At 42.1% G+C, this 19,130-nt stretch overlaps 6 protein-coding genes and 2 non-coding genes across 8 annotated transcripts; 4 read left to right on the forward strand and 4 right to left on the reverse strand.

The window, feature by feature from the left end:
• Positions 1-754: 754 nt before the first annotated feature.
• PCOAH_00034680 (Uncharacterized protein) lies at positions 755-2,836 on the reverse strand (the record flags this gene model as incomplete). Its single annotated transcript, XM_020060261.1, has 1 exon — positions 755-2,836. One exon carries the CDS (start codon positions 2,834-2,836, stop codon positions 755-757), a length of 2,082 nt encoding a protein of 693 aa, XP_019916010.1.
• Positions 2,837-4,175: 1,339 nt separating this feature from the next.
• On the forward strand, positions 4,176-5,078 carry PCOAH_00034690 (Pyridoxine biosynthetic enzyme; the record flags this gene model as incomplete). Its single annotated transcript, XM_020060262.1, has 1 exon — positions 4,176-5,078. One exon carries the CDS (start codon positions 4,176-4,178, stop codon positions 5,076-5,078), a length of 903 nt encoding a protein of 300 aa, XP_019915837.1.
• Positions 5,079-6,611: 1,533 nt separating this feature from the next.
• On the forward strand, positions 6,612-10,577 carry PCOAH_00034700 (Uncharacterized protein; the record flags this gene model as incomplete). The annotated part of the gene is made up of 1 exon (XM_020060263.1): positions 6,612-10,577. The coding sequence occupies one exon, from the start codon at positions 6,612-6,614 to the stop codon at positions 10,575-10,577; it is 3,966 nt and encodes a 1,321-aa protein (XP_019916003.1).
• Positions 10,578-10,932: 355 nt separating this feature from the next.
• PCOAH_00034710 (Uncharacterized protein) lies at positions 10,933-13,218 on the reverse strand (the record flags this gene model as incomplete). The annotated part of the gene is made up of 1 exon (XM_020060264.1): positions 10,933-13,218. One exon carries the CDS (start codon positions 13,216-13,218, stop codon positions 10,933-10,935), a length of 2,286 nt encoding a protein of 761 aa, XP_019915615.1.
• Positions 13,219-14,527: 1,309 nt separating this feature from the next.
• Leu_CAG lies at positions 14,528-14,608 on the forward strand (the record flags this gene model as incomplete). The annotated part of the gene is made up of 1 exon: positions 14,528-14,608. It is a non-coding gene; the product is annotated as a tRNA-Leu (tRNA).
• Positions 14,609-15,818: 1,210 nt separating this feature from the next.
• Ala_CGC lies at positions 15,819-15,890 on the reverse strand (the record flags this gene model as incomplete). Its single annotated transcript has 1 exon — positions 15,819-15,890. It is a non-coding gene; the product is annotated as a tRNA-Ala (tRNA).
• A 919-nt stretch (positions 15,891-16,809) lies between these two features.
• Positions 16,810-17,913, forward strand: PCOAH_00034740 (Uncharacterized protein; the record flags this gene model as incomplete). The annotated part of the gene is made up of 1 exon (XM_020060265.1): positions 16,810-17,913. One exon carries the CDS (start codon positions 16,810-16,812, stop codon positions 17,911-17,913), a length of 1,104 nt encoding a protein of 367 aa, XP_019915939.1.
• A 27-nt stretch (positions 17,914-17,940) lies between these two features.
• On the reverse strand, positions 17,941-18,927 carry PCOAH_00034750 (Uncharacterized protein; the record flags this gene model as incomplete). Its single annotated transcript, XM_020060266.1, has 1 exon — positions 17,941-18,927. One exon carries the CDS (start codon positions 18,925-18,927, stop codon positions 17,941-17,943), a length of 987 nt encoding a protein of 328 aa, XP_019915553.1.
• Positions 18,928-19,130: the final 203 nt, after the last annotated feature.

A 19,130-nucleotide genomic window follows, 5' to 3' on the forward strand; every position in this document is an offset into this window, starting at 1 on the left:
TTCTAAAATGTTGGGAGCATTTGCACACTTTAAAACGGCGAAGGGGGCATTGCGCCTTGGAATTTTTTTTTTTTTTTTTTGACGATAATGCATTTTAGCTAGCTGAGCTTTTTTATGTGTGCACTTTGGTTAGCCCCTCTTTTTCATTACATACGTTCGCAAAGGACGTACCTTTTTTGAAGGTTTTTGACGTGTTTGTTTTTTCCTTTTTTGTTACCGTAACTGTGCTACAAGGATGTTAGGGAAGTCAATTTAAATTACCCTCAACGGGTAAGAAAGAACTGCATTTTGTGGTGCCACAGTCGGGGATACGTTACTTTGTATAATAGGCGACGATGATTAATTACACCACTGTTGTGGCAATTTTTACAACGTATTTTTAAATGTGCGCTGCGGGCTGTGCCGCATAGCGTGGATACAAATGGTTTGCTCGTTCGTTCATTTGTTCATAAAAATGGAGTCATAAAATAAGAGAAAATTTCATACGTGAGGAAAGTGCGGCAAAAGTATGTCGGACGGGCGGGAGGCCTCTTCCATAATCACGGCACATTAACCGGTTCGACGTTTACTTTGGGAGGAATTCGCTTCCGGCAAAATTACACAGTTTTTTATGATTCGACATGGTGTGTACAGAGCGTACGCGGGAAGGGCAAAAAATTGCAAACTTGAATTTTTTTTTTTTTCCACCTCTAACTGTATATGCGGAACGTTTATTTAGCACGTTCAAGCATCTTTACGGATTGGAAATAAAATTCTAGTCGCTATCCTCATGGTGTGACTCCATGGTACCTTTAACGAACTCGAGGTAGGTGTCAAAGTGGGTAAGCGTGGGGAGCGTGTCTTTCAGGTCCTGGTAAATTTGCTCATTGTCCGCCTGCCTGGCTATGGTAAGAGCCCTCTCATACTCGGCCGCGTCATTGTCTTTGAGGAAGCGAAACAAATTGTTAACCGTTTTTATTAACTCAGATTTGATGACGATTTCCAAATCGGGGAGGAGGACATTGGAAAGGCACTGATAAAAGGGGATGTCCTCATCTAGGGGGACCCCCGGCAGAGTTGTAGTTCCGTTTCCGCACTTGGTAAATATCTTTAAGATCAAATCGTTCACATTTTTGCAATTGTACGTGGAACTTACCTCTTCCTCCTCATTTTTACACGCAAGGATAATTTGTTCGACAAGGTTGACTATATTTTTGAGAACACTTTTAACCACTTGTTCATTTGTCGAGTGGGATAAAAATTCACAAATGATAATTAAATATTTTTTGTCTTTTATATAATGGGCTAATTTGTTTATATCTTGGAAGATGGTTTGCAATTGGTCCATAACTGGTTGTATAATTTCACTTTTTCTCTTGTCCGCATCCTTGACACTTTTGGGCGCTTTAGAGTAAACGAGCTCTTTCCACTGCACGTATAAAAACTTATCCTGATTAGACTGATTCAAATCGTAGAAGAATTCCATGACGACATAAAATCCATAGTAGTCATTAAAAATATCTTCAAAATTATTTGCAATTTTTTTTACCACAAAATCATTTAGCAATTTTGTATCATCTGTAATTTTCAGCAATCTAATGATTAGCAAAAAGTTTACACTATTTTTACACAAGTCGCAGATATCATTTTTTAGTACCTTTATTAGGTTCTTTTTATGTTTGTTTGTTGCGTAACCTAGGAGATATATTAGCGCTTGATTTCCTAGGTTGGTTGAGAGGAGGTATTCACACCCTTGGTGGATGGTTTCCATGATATTGGCCAACTCTTCCTCATTTAAAATTTTAGATGCTGTTAGGAGGATATTATGAGAAACGATATTGTAGAGGAGCTCCTTCTCCACCAGCATTTCTACCACCTCGATTAGGTACTTACACATTAGCATTTTATTTTCTTCATTAAACGTCTCGAACATTTCTTTGGTGTCTTTTTTTAATATATCCAGGGTTATATTTTTCATCCCGTTGGCGAGCTTTTCATTTTGGCTCTTTCCATTCGGGATGATCAGATAGTTTGTAATTTTTGTTCTCATGTCTGTTTTGACTTTTTGAAAAACAGTGTTCCACAGTCTGGAAGCAAATTTGGTGAAAAAAGTCTTTGGGTTTTTTAGCAACCACTGGTGAATGTCCTTTCTTATCTGTTCACCTTTCGCGTGTTTGTAAAAACACTGGAAGACGATGGACACAAAATTGAACGTACTGATGTCGCTCATATGTTCATACAGATTTGTCCACAACTTTTTTTGTACCTCCTCTGATCCATTGATTACTAGGGAGGAGATAATGTGGTAGCCTAAATTGGTGCGCGCAAATTTGGCTAGCTGTACCTTTTTTAGCTCAGCACAGAGCAGATTTATTTGTCTCTTCTTTTCTTCCTTATCCTTTGTCTGTAGCAAGTCGTTCAATTTGATTCTCAATTTTTTGTAGTAGTCGTAATTTTCTACTATCACCTTTTTTTTATTTTCCTTTATTAACTTTTTTTTTTTGGACTTGGACAGATTTTCGTCGTTCATAATTTTTTTGCACTTTTCGTTTAGAAGTTCTTTTCTCTTTTCATCGTCCCTTCGTTTGTGATTCTTCAGTTTGGGGATTCCTTTCTCAGCGCTTTCTTTGGAAGGTTGCCTTTTGGTTTTCTTCCCCTTGTCTGCGCTGTTCCCTCTGGGATGATGCTTCTTCCCTTTGGGATGGTCGCTTACCCCTTTGCTTCTCTTCCCCATGGGGCCCCCTCCCCGTGGCGCTTTTCCTTTCTTATCCTTTAGCAGGAGTCCACCACCATTGGAGTACCCTGCGTTGTTCTCCTTCTTCAACTTGTTCTTGTGTTTTGCAAAGCTTTTCTTCATTTTGGCTAGTTCTTCATTTGCATCGTCCGCAGGGTTGGCATGAATTGGGAAAAAGTGGCGCCTACCAATTCACAACCTGGTGGTCGCCTTGGGGAACGAACAGAAGTGAGCAGTGCTAGGCGTTAGTGGCTACCTCAAGTAACGTTTTCTATTTTTTCCACTTCCGTATTAAAGGGTGATTTATCCGCTTACAGGGGGGGATAGTGGATGGCCTATCTTTGTTTTATCGGTTGGGGGGCTAATTTATTTAATCTATCCATCTATCTATTTATTTGTTTGTTTGTTTATTTGTTCTTTCGTTTAATTGTTTTTTTTTTTTTTTCTGCATGCATGGCGGCATCCTTTAAACATACGTTTTGATTCTCCCCCTTTTGCACGGAAAAAAATGGAACCATTTATCGTAAGAAATTAAGCCACGGGGAGAATCGTGCTGATATTTTTGCTCCATTTTTTGAAAGTAAAAAATTGGGTGAAGCGGGCTATATAATATGGGGGTTCATCATATGAAGGGCGGCAAAAATTATGTATTTCTTGTGGCGCGCCGAGATAGCCCTTTGATGCGCTTTAACCGTTACGAAGCAGGTATATAGAGCATACCGCATGCGCACGCCACCCTATACGCATACTTCCCACGATGGCGGTATTCGCTCCATAATAATGTATATTATCCCGCATGCTTTTAAATCGTGAAGGTTGGCTGCGGGAGGAGCTATGCGCCCCGATGGTGTATTTTTTAGGGGCCCAATATACGCGGATCTACAAACGCGCACGGAGGAAATAGCAATTTTCACGTCACTTTTCACGCATAGGGGGATAACGAACATGCTACATTCGGGGAAATTTATTTTGCACTAGTTTCTACCTCTGCACCAGTTGGGGGGGAAAAGTACATTGTAGAAATTGCAAAAACGCATGTCGTTTCCATAAATCGCATGCACTTGGAAAAAAAAAAAAAAATTCCACTCACAGTTATGTTGAAAATATTCTCCAAAATTATCTTAAAGAAGCAATTACGAATGTTTATGCAGAGATCAATTTGTATTTAAAAAAAAAAAAAATTACATTGATGTTATTCACTTCTCATAATTGCTGCAAGGAGAACAGTGCTACTTCTTCATTGCCCCTTTGACGAATCAAGCCGTAAGGGAATAAAAAAGAGAAGTCCTCTTGCAAAACATCACCGGAAGGACATTTTGACGCTTCGTGAAGCAGCCCTCACGTTTGTGAATAGGCATACCTATAGAGGTAATCCTACACTTAGTGCAAAAAAAAGGTCCACGTAGTGAAAAAATTCCTTTACCTTTCCGTTCCCCCCTTCCAAATGCACCCCCCCAAAAGAATGGAAGACCACAAAGATAACGATTCTATCCTGCTGAAACACGGGTGGTGTGAAATGCTTAAGGGAGGAGTAATAATGGACGTGAAGAATGTAGAGCAGGCAAAAATAGCAGAAGAAGCTGGCGCAATTGGAGTGATGGTCCTGGAGAACATACCCTCGGAGCTTCGCAGCAAAGAAAGTGTAGCCAGAAGTGTTGATCCAAGTAAAGTGGAAGAAATAAAAAAAAACGTTTCTATTAATGTATTGGCTAAAGTACGCATAGGTCATTTTGTGGAAGCTCAAATATTAGAAGAACTTAAAATAGATATGATTGACGAGAGTGAAGTATTAACAATGGCTGATGAAAATAATCACATCGATAAGCACAAATTTAAGACGCCTTTTGTATGCGGATGTACCAATTTAGGAGAAGCTCTGCGAAGGATTTCAGAAGGAGCTTCTATGATAAGGACCAAAGGAGAAGCAGGAACAGGAAATATAATTCAAGCTATAAAACACATAAGGACAGTACAGAACGAAATTAACTACCTCTGTGCGTTAAGTGAAAACGAAGTTTATAATTATGCCAAAAGGATTAGTGCTCCTTTGGATCTTCTCCTACTTACAAGAAAGTTAAAGAAATTACCTGTAGTCAATTTTGCAGCTGGAGGAGTTGCCACCCCTGCAGATGCCGCCATGTGCATGCAGCTAGGTATGGACGGCGTCTTTGTAGGTTCCGGAATTTTCGAAAGTGAGAACCCGAAGAAGATGGCTACCTCCATTGTTGCCGCCGTGAGCAACTTTAACAATCCTAAGATACTCCTAAATGTAAGTCTTAACTTAGGCAGAGCCATGTGTGGTAGCACCACCATATGCCAAAAGTGGAAGAACAAAAATGAGGAGCTGAATGACGGGGGAAAATAAGTGCATACATAAAGTGCGTCACCCATTCGTATACCCTGTGTAAATTATCGAGGACGGTGGGTTTCATGGCATTGAAGGATGCAACGTTTCGTTACTCCCACAACAGTTTAGCGCATTATGCTCCATGGGAATTTTTTATTTTTTTACCCTTTTGCCTTTTTTTTTTTTTTTTTTTTTTTTTTTTTCGTTGATGATGTTACTGTTGTTGTTGTTGTTATTGGTTTTAGTTTTACTATTTATTTTGTTACTTTTTTTTGCTACTTTTTTTGCTATTTATTTTGCTCGTCTTGTGTGTTCTGTACATTTGAGTCCTCTGTGTTTATTGTAAAGGTACCCTGCATCTTTCTCCTTTCCCATTTCCCCCCTTTTGTGATCTTTTCATTTGCGAACGCCTCTTGTTGACTTCCTGTGAGACGTAGAACAATTTGTTTTGTGGAAATAACTTTTAGCCCTTTTGATGAGTCTGCTTAATGATTTGAGTAACGGATGGAAGTGTGCTGGGGTTACGTGGCGTTCCCCGGAAGCTCGCCCGCAGGGGTGTACGTACACGTGCCTGAACAAATCTGCACTTAGCTGCACATTTTGCCGTATGGACCACTCGGCAGGAAAGCACCTTCAACAGGAAAGAAAATTTTTCCTTAAATGCGAAAGGGGCAAAAGTATACCCTGTCAGGGTACCCTCCCCGGGGATTCGCCCATTCGGCCTTTTTATTGGAAAGCACAAAAGGGGGGAAACTCCCGTTTGAACGTTTTCAAAATTACACTGTATGTACAGCGCAAGGGTAAAATGGTGCACCCCCTGATGGTAAGCGCATTTGCATGCAGGGGCATATACAAAAAGAAAAGAAAAGAAAACGTGATGATGGGGGAGTGGCCTTACAACGAGTTGCATGCATGTGCGGCCACATCCGCATGCACGTCAGTATGTACATCGACATTGGTTTATCCGGGTGGTTGGCGTATTCCCTCTTTATGCACGCGCGTTTCCCTTTGTTCAGGTGTGTATGCACTTTCACCTAGTTGCATCACCATAGCGCAAATGCTCGGTAATTGTTTGCCACACGTGCAGGTGTGTTGTGAGCAGTTGTGATCGGTTTGGAGCTCATTTGCAGTTTTGCAAAAAATTGGCAAATGTACATAGCTTAGTATCGCTGAATTTTTCGCAATTTTTGTAACTTTTTCATACGTGTGCGCACAGTTTTCCCTGCTGGTGATGCCAATTTGGTGCTTTTCCGTCTAACAGGGGCCCGCCTAGACAGCGTTTAACGTGCCAAGAGGAGGCCCCTTACTGGAGGAAGTTCCCCTATTATGTGTTTGGCAATTTCGAACAAAGAACGAAGATAATAAAAAAAAAAAAAAAAAAAGGGGGAAACGAAACTTTGGTTATGCCTCGTTTATTCTCGTGTACATGTGTTACGTCGAACTGGACACACAGCGTTGCGTTTTCTCCAGGTGACACTTGAAGTTCCCCTACCCCCTGCGTGGTTGCCGCGTTGCTTACCGCTTCACCTGCTGTTTGGCTTGCTCTGCACCATGATGGGCGGTGAAGTGATCATCGAGAAGAACCCGGAGAGCAAATTCTGCGTGGCGAGCAAGGAGCCTTTGTGTGACAGCGTCATATGGGACCTGCTACAGAACTACTACCGGAGGGCGGCCATCAATGCGTGGAAGGAAAATGTTGTACCTTCCTTTGTGACGAGTAACAGCAAAATCGCCAAGGACTACGCAAGGGTGATAGTTAATTACATGAAGGACTGGTTCAACAGTAGCGAGTGTGATAGGAATGTACCCATATACATATTAGAAATAGGAGCAGGTCATGGAAAATTTACGTACCTCATTTTAAGGGCATTAAGCAAATATCAGAAATATTTCAAAAGCATGAACCTTCCGGACAGGCCATTTGTGTATGTATTTACAGACATCGCAAAGGACAACATTACGTACTGCATGAACAATGGGAGATTGAAGCGGTTTATCAACACGAGGGACAGTTGTGACAGAACATTCACAAGTAAGAACAACTCTTACTATGATTCGGAGTTTGAAAAAAATGAAGAAATAAATTACGATTCGTCGACAAATACATCGAGCTACTCCTCATCGTATGATGATACGGATTATTCAGACGAAAGGGTAAGAAATTATGCCAACTTTTCTATGCTCGATTTTGCCTACTTTGATGGAAATGAAACGGAGGAGAAAATTTTTCTACAGGTTTCTAAAAGTTACATTCCTGAAAATACCCCCATAGTGCTAATTTGCAATTACGTGTTGGATTCGCTTCTCACCGATGCGTGGATTGTTAATGGAGAGGATGACTTCAGGAGGGCGTTGCTTTCTGTGTACTCCCCCAATGTAGAGGAAGACAAGACCAATGCAGATATTATGTTACGCATGTCGGTCACGTGGGATTGGGAAAAAGTCAATATCGATGAAGAAATTAAGAAGGAAAAAACGGACAAGCCGTCGGATTATTTAAGAAAATATAAAGAAATTTACACTGTTCTGAAATTGTACTCCTATTTCAATCAACCATTGTCTTTTGTCCTTCCAGTGGGAGCATTCATCCTATTTGACAGGATACTAAAGTTGAGTGGAAACAAATTACTATGCCTTATTGGTGATAAGGGTTATCAATCGTATGAAGAATTTAAGGGACATAGAGATCCACATATTGTAGTGCATGGCAGTTTGTCCTTTATGGTGAACTTGAACGCCATTTGTCTGTACTTCTTATCCAGGGGTGGCCATTACATACATACCCCCTACTCGGACACATTTCAGATCGTCACGCTTTTGATGCATAAGAACCATTATGAGGGGGGTGACTACGAATCGGAGGTGGAAGAAGGAGTCTTCCTATCTGGCAGAAATAGCCTCGGCGATGAATCCAACATGACCTACTCCACATTAACTGACCGCCTGAGAATGGATAAGCGAGGGGGAAATAATCAGTTTAATATTATTGACTATTTTAAGAAGAGCTCTAAGGATGGGCATTTGAAGAGGAGGTACCAGAACCAACTTAGTACGGCGTCGTCCGTCTGTAGGTTGAAGGGAACAACGGGATTGGGCAGAACGGATTTAAGCAGCCGCCTATCGGGCCGCTTCCCCCCTAACGACCAAAGTGTGTACAAAAAGATGAAAAAAATAAACTTAAAAAATTTAAATAGCATGTCAATAAAATTCGGGGGAACCATCTCATCCTTCTTCGACAACATGGAGCAGTTTCCACCCGACGTCCTAATAAACTGGCAAAAAGCAGTCATACACAATATCAACAATAATCCCGCTAATGTGAGCATAAAAGAGTTGATCTCCCTATTGAGGTATTCGAATCACGATTCGGACGTTTTTTACAACATAAGAAATGTGTTCACCAGTTTGATCAACTATCCGAACATCAATGGAAGGACAGAGAAGGACATCCTCCTGGATATAAAAGAATGCTATGATAATTATTACTCCTTGAAGACCGATGAAGATATTGCCGATGTGTGTGGTCATGTGTGTATGAAATTTGGTGAATTTGAGAAGGCCATATATTATATGAAACAGAGTCTGCGCAATTTTAAGCAGAGTAGACACTCCTCCACCTACATTAACATTGCGTCATGTTATAAGGTTCTCCGGAATTATCACAAATCGATTAAATTTATTAGGTGCGCTATTAAGTTGTCTAACAGGGAGGCTCGAAGGGGGATTCCTTCCGGGGAGGCAGGGGAAACGGGACACCACCCACAGGGAGGACGCACCCCGAACAACCTGAATCACGCACACGACCTCCTGTACAACATCCAATTTTGCCTGAACCCAATTACCTACGCCATCGTGGGGGTCAATCACTTCGTGCAGAATGACGGCCTGTACTACCTCTCCTTCGAAAATCGAATAAAACTCAAGTTCATTTTTTTGCTCGCCAAGGAGGAGGAAGCAGTTCTACACTTTATGAACAGCAAGTACAAAAGTGCATCCTATGAGAAAAGCACCCGCAACATGGACCTCTCCGAGGTTAAGGTCGTCAGGGTTTACCGGGCGAATGAGGTGATCTCCATGGAGGAGGTGGACACCATCCGATTGAATGGTGAAGAAAAAGCAGACGTAACGCTCCCTGGGGATAACCAACCGGAGGAGCAAAACCGATCCTACCAGAATGTAGCCCATTTGAAGGTAAACCTGCGTGACTGCCTATCCAAGTACAACTTCCAGTTCTGTGTTATTGACGCCCCGTGGGCAATAAAGGCAGACGTGACAGAATTGATGGTGGACCATTCGAAGCACCTCTTCACCTATGGTACTTTGTCTGACTGTAGTAAGCGCTCCATGGAGGTGATTTCAAAGTATAAACAAGTTTCTGAAAAAGTCAGTTGGGTAAACAACAACTACGTCCATGATGAAAGTCTGTACGAAGCGAGAGATGCATTGAACCATATAAGGAACGTCATATCCGTAACGGTTACTCATTACAGTATGAATTTGTACAACCAGCAAAATAGCTCCATCCCCAGTGCGAACATTTTGACGGAAGATCTGTGCATTATTTTGAATGCCCTGCAGGTTATCTTGAACCTGAACGTGACGGGATTGACGGCCAACTTTTTGAGGCGCAAGGGAGGGGAAGCGTCGACAAAAGGGGTGACGAAGCAGACGAATGGTGAACATGTTCTGGAAGATGCCCCTTCGGACATACCCGGGGAAAGGAAAGATAATACCCACCTAAACACAGACTACGTCTCCCTCTCAGGAATACTAACCTTCCAACACCATAAGACATTGCCAGATGAAATGAACGTACACGGAAACTACCTCCTAATGAATAACCGAAATGAAGAATTCTTAACAAAAATTACTTTCGTTGGGGTTCACGGTTCCTTGTGCTTAAAAAAAACGCTATCCAATTGGTCAGTGCAAGTTTTTAACCTGAACAATGCCAAAGTGTATGAAAAGTCGGGTCGCATTTCAGCTAGCCAAAATTCAAACGATGTGTTCATTAGTCAGTATTTGATAAAAACGGATGGGAAGGACAACCAGGTGAAGCATTTTAACGAGTACGACTTGAAGGGTTCCTGCAAGGGTTCCAGTGAATCCATCGACTCAGATATTGACATTTTAGAATTTTCTTCCGACGAGGAATGGGAATCATCCAACCTAAAGGGGTCTTCCCAAGAGGAATCTTCTCTTGGCGCCATGACCGATGTTGTGAAGAAAGAATGCTCCGATGAGGTGGAGTCTTCGGAAGAGCACTACACAGAAGTGAACTTAAACACCAACGACGATGAGCTATTCCTTGATAAAAATATGGACGTTCTGAAATGTTTGCCAGGACGGAGGTTCCATTCTTGTGGAAAGGACGTATACGAAAATGTAAACTTGGACGAGTCCCTCATTGACGTCACGGTTAACAACAACTGCTTTTACTCGAGGATCGTTGAGGGGGTACAAATGTCCCACAAGAAGGGGGGTGCGATGGTTCACTTTAAGTACAAGGCGGCGTGACCATCCTTGCGTCAATATGCTGGCATGTACCGTATACCCCTACCACATTTCAGGCGCAATGTTTCGCCAAAAAGTGGAAAAGCTCTTAAATTTTACGGGGAGAAGACAAAAACAAGAACATAATGCAAAACTAACTGTAGTTGGCAAAAAAAGGTCGAAAAAAAAATTTGCAAATAGTAACGCCAAATGTTAGACACAAAGGTATAACTAAGGACCCTTTCCTTACGAAAAAAAAAGAAAAAGAAAGTAATGCGACCCTCCCAAAGGAGGCGCAACGGGGGGGGAGCTTCGACAAAGAGGTTGGTCACCCCCTCCGGGATGGTCACCCCGCATACATACACATGCACCAAGTACGTTATATCAAAATTTGGGAAAAGTCGTTCCCCAAAAAGTCGTACTGAGAAAAGTTGATGTACGAGGAAAAGTCCATATTAGGATCGGCCTCGGACTTATTCTTCTTAATCTTCGTAATATATTTTTTTATCTCATTTATGGAGAGCTGAAAATGCTTTTGTAATTTATTTTTCGTAATCTGTAGCGTGTGGCAAATTTCATCATCCGTGAAAATTTTTTTCCTCAAGAAAAGCCCAAACTTCATAAAAATAATTAGCTTATTGATTTTTTTTTTTAGCGACTTGCAGATAAACTTTCGTAGTCCCTTTATGACCAGGTCGTTGTACACCACTTCGTTCATGCTATGGATATCATCTGCGTTGACAATTAAATCTGTGTAGGTATTCTTTTCTGGGTGGGCCGAATTATTATTTTGGTAGACGATTGGCTTTTCAGCATCTATGACGTTTACAGCTGAGGAGAGAGCCTTCTGAACCCGTTCCATGGTCATACCCAATCCATCTGCTATTTCTTTGATACTCGGTTTTCTTTCATGTTTTTCTTCAAAACTTTCTTCAAATTTTTTTACCTTATTATAATCTTTGTAAGTATGTGGTGAAACGGACACGAAGGACTTGTGCTTCTGATAGTAATTGTAGGTGCTGTTTTTTGCCCAGATGTAGACATACTTTGTGAGATTTTTTATTCCTAATTTTTCCACGTCATATCTTCTGAACCCGTTTTTCACAGCATCTAAGCTGACGAGTAAGAAGTCGTCTTCACTTAAGTTACTGCTAAAATTGGATTCAGCTTTCCGTATAATATTATTAATCAGGGGGATGAAATATATTAGCAATTTTTGGGATAACTTTATTTTAACCTCTAACTTTTCTATGAAAATGTCCTTGTCGTAGTTGTAGGCAAAGGCTACTTCCTCCAGGAGGGGCGGTCTATTCTCCAACTTTTCCAACATGTAAATGGAATTCTCAAAAAAGACAATGTCCTTAATGCACTCGATGAATTTCTGCACTTCTGAGTTTATTAAATTTTCGCAGTCGTTGTAGAGGACCACTTCGTTGTTGTCGAAGTAGTCGGTGAAGATGTCCCGTTTGGGGGGGATGGGAGCAGCGGAAAGTCGCTCCCCCTTGGCAGGTCCTCCTTTCGGATCAGGTTCGCTCCCTTTCGCTTCATCGCCAGCCGAGGAGCCCACGTCCGGCACGGAAAAGTCAAACGGGGCCACCACATCCCCTCCTCCTGCAGCACCGTTCCTGAACAAACTAAACATATTCGTCTTGTTGTAAAAGTATGTCTTGATCAGCAATTCTTCATCTTCCTTCTGCACCAGCGTCTTCATTTTGTAAATATAAACAATGAGCTTTTTTAAATTTTCAACGGATACATTAATTTCCTTGGACCATAGATCCAAGGTCAGGATTTTCTTCTGGTCCCTTATGCTCTCATAATACTCTAATCTTAACTTATGAAACAAGTATTGTTTTATCACCTCTATGTTTACGGTTTGTCCATTTAGGAGAAGTATGTTTTCTTTTATTTTTTTTTTGGACGTTCTGAATATGCTTTTGTCCTCGAAGGAAAGTAGTGCTTCATTCAGCCTTTTTTTCTCCCTGTCGTACACTTCGTTCATGTACCCTCTCTTCAGTTTGAGGCGAATTTTTTTTGTCCTTTTTTGGTGAGGGGTCGCCGGTTCGTTTGTCTCCTCTGTCGTACCTGTCTCTTCTGTTGCGTCACTGCCAAGCACATCCGTTGCACTCCGCCGCTTTATCCTGCCAACCAAAAAGCCAATGTTCGGATTTGGGTTCAGTGTGAAGAAACTCACCACCCCATCCTCGAAATTTACATTTTCGTCCACGCTCTTGTTTAGCACACTGCTGGAGCAGAGGGAGTTGAAGTAACTGTTCGATGTGCTTCTACCTGTGGGGTGGTGTTCTTCACTTGGGAGTATGGTGTTATCACCCTTTGCACTGCCACTACCAATTGTGCTGCTCCCCCCTTTGGCGTAGCGCCTGGAGGAGAACCTTCTGTTCCTTTTGGCCCCCGCATTGGGAAGAGAGCCCAAGTGGTCTCCGCGAAGGGTCACCCGGTACGCCTGAACGGAGCCCCCATTTTGAATCAACAAAATTAGGGAGAGCACCAGCACGTAGATGTGCAACAGGGCAATTCGGAAACTCTTGCGGCGACTATCACTTCCTCTTCTGTGGCGGCGGTTGTGCCCCCTTCGCTTCCTCCCCCTGCCCGTCTTGCCATTACCAATGGTCGATGCGACTAGCAAGAGTAAACGCGGCTGCATCCGATGTTAGTCATTTCGCGGTGGCATTTTCACGGCATCTCCAGGGGGGGGTTACTCATACGTTTAAGTGACATGCACTGTTGTCAATTACGTAAAAGAGCAATCATCTGCAGAGGTGTACTTTCTCTCGTTTTCCTTGCCATACAATAGTTTCGATTCTTTTGCAAAAAAAAAAAAAAAAAAAAAAAAAAAAGGTTCGTTCAGATGGAAGGCTGATCACATCACTTTTGTTTGAAGATTTTAAGACTTTCCTTGTTCAACCGGGCATTATGATTCTTTCCTGTGAGGAGATCACCATGAGTGTGAAAATTCGTTCAGGTAAGCCTCTTTCCTACTTGGATAAAAAAAAGGCACCTCTTACGTTTGCTTGAAATTGGGCAGATGCATCATTGGGCTGTTTTCCTCCTTAATCACATTGCATCGAACAAGTGTGCACGTGGATGTGTTCCTTTACTTGTTCATGCTAAGTAGTCATCCTCTTTTCAAGGGGGCTCGTCGCCTCTTTCTGAGCGCCACTTTAGGGATGGCTTTTCGCTCATGGGTTAGAGTTAATATAAGGAGGTAGGCCACGGAGGGTAGCTTCTCCCCCTTTTTACGGAATGTGTTACAACCTAGCTGGAGGGTTGTTAATTGGGGGTGGGGCATTCCTTAGGGCCTTTAAAAATGTACCCATATGAGTAATATAATCGAGTCAATATGCCTTCCAGCACGTCCATACCTTTCGCCCGGTACGCCTTTCTTCCGAAGCGTTGGTGGGGTAACTACTTCATGGGATCAGAGTTGGCTGGTAACTGTTCGGATGGCTTGCCTTATGGGAGAGTAAAAATGGAGGGGGAAATACAAACACGCTTGCAACATGTATGCTTTTCTATGTGCACATGTCAGGTAAGAATCCCCTCCCCCTTTGGAAGCTTGAACGGGTTGCTCCTTCCCCTGCAACTGTAACCACGCTGTGTTTTTCTACGCCGCAATTGTTTCATCAGCCAAGTGTAGTAGCACACGTCCATTTATTTCCTACTCTGGGTTCATAAGCTTATCCGCATTCTGTTTTTTGTAAGTGGAATTTTGTATCGCTTCTCTTTTTTTTTAAAAAAAATGAATTATTAACTTAAATGTACCTCCTTGCGGACCATGGAGGAAACCGCGCACAATGGTTTTTATTTTTTGAGATATATACAAAAGTATAGGCCCTGAAGTGAAATGTTCAGATTACATTGTCGAGAGACCTATACAGCGTACACCGCTTACTGTGCATTTTACTGTACTGAGTTGGGTACATATGCTTCTTCAATGACGAAAATAACTGTTCGACAGAATGGCCGAGTGGTCTAAGGCGCTACCTTCAGACGGTAGTCTGTATAAGGCGTGGGTTCGAATCCCGCTTCTGTCAAATATTTATAAAAATTCTTTTATGGGTTTTCGAAGGAAGAGAGAAAAGAAAACATTTTGGAGGCATGTTTTTTATTTTTCACAATTTCCGTTTTTAAAAAGTTTGTGGATGTGACTTCCCCATTTTGCAGGAACGTGTTTATATTTTCTTAACGAATGAGGAGCCATTGTATTTTATACCGACCTATGGGATGTTTTTTATACGTGTCGGCGTTGCTAACGGGAATGGGCTCTGCCTTGAGAGAAGCGCGCACAGCTTTCTACAGGGCAGTTGCTCCTTAACATTTTTTTTAAACATCAATTGTGAAATCTTTTCAGGAACACAAAAGAAAGATACTCACTGGGGGCTTCCTTTTAACCCTTTGTTATAATGGGCACAAAGGAGCAACCGCCTGGAGGTTTCTGCGCTGTTATTTGGGCAATTTTAGGGAGGTACCTTTTATAAGAGCTCTTTTTTCAATAGAGAGGGGGGGTTTCAATTTATATCTGGGGCGAGCCACTGGTATGCTATCCCACTAGTACCATTTTAGGACCCTGCAAAATGGCTACGTAATATGGTATGTCTTAACTGTCCTGGAAAAGAGGGGGCCGATTTTTCTTGTCCTATGATGAACTACGAATGGAGGTTTCCGCCAAACGAACAGAAGAATCCAGTTAGGAATGAGTCTTCCCTAAATTTTACTTCCGATTAAGTAGAGATTTGGGCAAGGGTGGGATGGTCCATCTGCAGGAAGGCTAATTGATAGTCACTCCCTCCACTTGAAGCATTTTTCCATTGGGATATAAGTACGCCCGCCTATGCCTTTAAAATCAACCCTTCTTAAAATATGGTGTTTCTTCTGGGTTAAAAATAAGCCCGCTAAAGGGGGTTATACCCTAATTCACCAGAATACATGATAATCGTCCCGGTAAAAAACATGGAAAATTATGATAGGTTAACATATTTTCCAATTGTATAAAGAAAATATCTTTTACCAATAATACGCATAAGTACGTATATAAATTGCCGTATAAGTATATATATTATATATAAATATATGCATAAATATAATTTTCGCATTTTTTAAAATGCTTTTTTTACATGTATTATTATGCCGCTTTAATTGTTTTCCATGTATTTTTTTACATCTGCTTATAAAACACGTTCAAAAGTTTCAAGTTTCAATATCTGATGGGTTGCTAAGTTTTGGCTTCATTGGTCATACGTAAAATGGACCAGCCGGGAATCGAACCCGGGAGCTTTCGCATGCGAAGCGAACGTGATACCACTACACCACTAGCCCAAGTATTTATAACATCATTTTTTTGCCCATAGATAGAAATTATTTCTCGAAACCATGCGCACAAAGTGGGGTAATCTCCCACTCCTTGTTTCGTCGTAGGCCTTGAAAAGGTTGTTTCCAGAGGGGTACTCCAAATCTTTTGTTCCATTTTGACCGAATTTCCCTGCAGCGAGGATGGCCTATTGGGGACACATCCTCTTGTTCTCGTTCATGGGCGTATGCAAAATGATAATTGTGCCCCTCGACATCAGTTTTTATTCCACCCCCTTACTTGTGATGTAGCACGAACGGGGTATTCACACAATAACGTTCATTTATGTGTGACAAGCGGGCGTGATAATAAAATCGCCCGGGATTTTCTTTCCTCTAAGTTGCACCATGTCGTACGGGCCAAGCCAAAAAAAAAAAAAAAAAAAAATACAAAGCACTTCGCTCACGGAGAATTTTTAAAAGGGGAACACATGCAGGGGGTTACGGACACATCGGGTAAGATTAACAGGTGGATGTTAAGAAAGCGGTGCTGACACATCGGTTATCCTTGGTGGAAGTGTTTCACTTCGCCGTAGGGTGCGTAATATGGGGATGGGAAAGGGGAAAATTGCCCAGTTAAGCTCTTCGCAGGTTTGCTGTACCGCTTTGTGTGTAGCAGGGAAAATACAGAGGACACTGATTCGTTGGGTTCGTTGAGCTGGGACTTCTTCACCACGAGTGATATTTTTGCAAATGGTCTAGGGTGATAGCGAAATGGGGGAAAATGCCCATGGTGTTTCAGCAATTGAATTTGCTCTGCGTTGGTTCGCCCTTACTTTTTTTTTTAAAAATTTTTTTTTGTTTCGTGGACCCATTTGAAGGTGCCACCTTGTACATTCTCACACTTCTATATTGGGGAGGCCCTCTTTAGCCTCTTCACCGCGCCAGCATGGAGGTGGTAACATGGGAGGACCAAATAGGTGGCGGTGAGGTGGAAACGGTGGGAGGGCTAAGCACCAGCAAAGAAGAGTCCACAAGGAGTCGAAGTGATAGCAGAGAAGGAACCGAGGCGTATGGGAACAACATCCTTTGGAATATCGCCTCCATGAATAATGAAAATAAAAAGTATCTCCTCCGGAACTACGTGGATAAGATCAAGCGAATTAGCCAGTACAGCGTGAAGCCAATGTACTACGATATCCTCAGCGTCAGTAGCAACGCAGATGGAAAAACGATAAGGAGGAGTTACCTCCAACTGTCCAAGCTGTTCAGTGTCCACAGGAAAATGTCCCTCGAACATGAAGAGTGTTATTACTGCATTCAGAAGGCCTACCAAATGTTGACGGACAAATTTGAAAAATTCTACTACGATGTGCTAAATGGATACATTCATGAATCCACCATCGAGGAATGTAGGAAACAGTTGGAAAGCGAAGCAGAAGTCATATACACAAATAAAATGAATGAAGTAAAAAGTATCTATTTGGAAAAACTCAAAGAAGAGGAAAAAAAAAACGGACTAATCATAGAGAAGGCTTTATTTGGAAATTTAACGTTAAAGGAAGAGCATATAAATAACTCCCTAAATATGGAGGTCATAACAGAGAATGATTTAGAAGGTCCCTTTCTCGACCTGACAGTCATTTTGCAATCTCGTATTGAAAACAGCTCCTTCCTATTTAATGATGAATTTTCCTTTGCCCATTTTTGTGACGTTCCCAAGCCGTTGATTAAAATACCCTGTAGGGAAGACGCAGCATACGCCGATATTTTACAAAGCACAGAAATGTACTTATATATAAAATATAAATTTTTAAATACTGATCATGAGCTGATTGTGGTGGACAGATCCAGATTCACTCTCCCACAGAGTACTCATCGAATTTTTGGGAACCGTATTTGTGGACCCTTTTCGCCAGTCAACGTTATTAAAATGAAGCACTTGTCCAATTCGATCGTGGATACCATTTTCCACTTTTTCTCCAAGAATAAATTTTACATCACCCTGTTTACTACTATTCTTCTATGCGCTCAGTCGGTTAAGTCGGCCTAGCAGCAGGGTAGCTAAACGATGCAGATGTCACTTTGAATGTGCACTGTTGGAAGATTGATAACTGAATGTGGGGTCAATTCCCGCGCTGCGGTGCTTCCCCCTGTTCGATTTGTGAACCCCCGTCTCGCCCAGCTTCTCCAAAGATAAGTAGTTATTTACAAACACAGACAATCCCTTGTGTATCCCCTCGCACAGGGCAGATCTCCCCTCATGGGTGGGCCCCCCCGTTAATACCTCACGAAGTTGCATTCTGGTGGAATCGTCCAGGAAGCTTAGGAAGAGGTAAAATGTGTCTCTAGTGAATACAAAGTGGGGGGGTTCCCTGTAGTCCTGCTCAGCATGCATCCCGTTCGGGTTGTTCCGGGTGGTGTATCCACTTGGGTCATCTTCCCCATTATGATAACTTCCTATGAAATCCTTCCCAAACAGATCAGACGAGCTACACCGCTCATCACCCTTTTTGAAAAACCAGTTTGCAATAAAATTGCAGGTGTCCCTTTTTCGAAGGTCTTCCACCTGGACAAGCAGCTCGTTTATTTTTCCGACAAGCTGCTCATTTTCTGTTTTATATTTTTTATTTTCTTTGATTAAATTTCTCCGAAGAGCGTCATCCACTGAGGGGTGTCTTCTCTGTCCGAAGTACTTCATGACGTAGTCGTAGGGGTTTTCCACTGTGTCCCTGTTCCGTATCAGCTTCACAAACAAGTGGACGAATACAAAAAAGACGTTACTTTCTGCTAGGTATTTTTTAAAGTGGTAAAATTGATTTTTCTCTTTATTTTTTTTCATCCCTTTGAGGTACTTCCTCACCATGGTGTGCTCGGCCTCGTCATGCAGTGGTGCCACGGGGGGGTTCCGTTCTCCGTGGTTGCTAGTACGCTTATTCCATTTGTTGCTGCACTCGCCACTGCAATCGTCGCTGTACTCGTCGCTCCTATCGCTACTGCTGGTCGTGCCTGGGGTGGAGCAATTCCCCAATTGCACGAGCAGGCTTTCCCCCCGTGGGCGCTTCATAATGCATCATATAAATTCCAAGCCGCTTATGCAATTTTCTTTTCCTTACATTTGCGCACATGGATGGGCTCAGCTATTCGGATCACCCACTTGGCATCGGAACAAATTTTATTTCTCCCTCAATGGGCATGGGGGGGGTCATCCACTATTCTTTGTGCAAATTTTGCGAACCCTACGCAGTAGAATATCAGTGCGTCTATTTT

This window comes from Plasmodium coatneyi, chromosome 11 (genome assembly GCF_001680005.1).
Source record: "Plasmodium coatneyi strain Hackeri chromosome 11, complete sequence".
Taxonomy (NCBI): domain Eukaryota; phylum Apicomplexa; class Aconoidasida; order Haemosporida; family Plasmodiidae; genus Plasmodium; species Plasmodium coatneyi.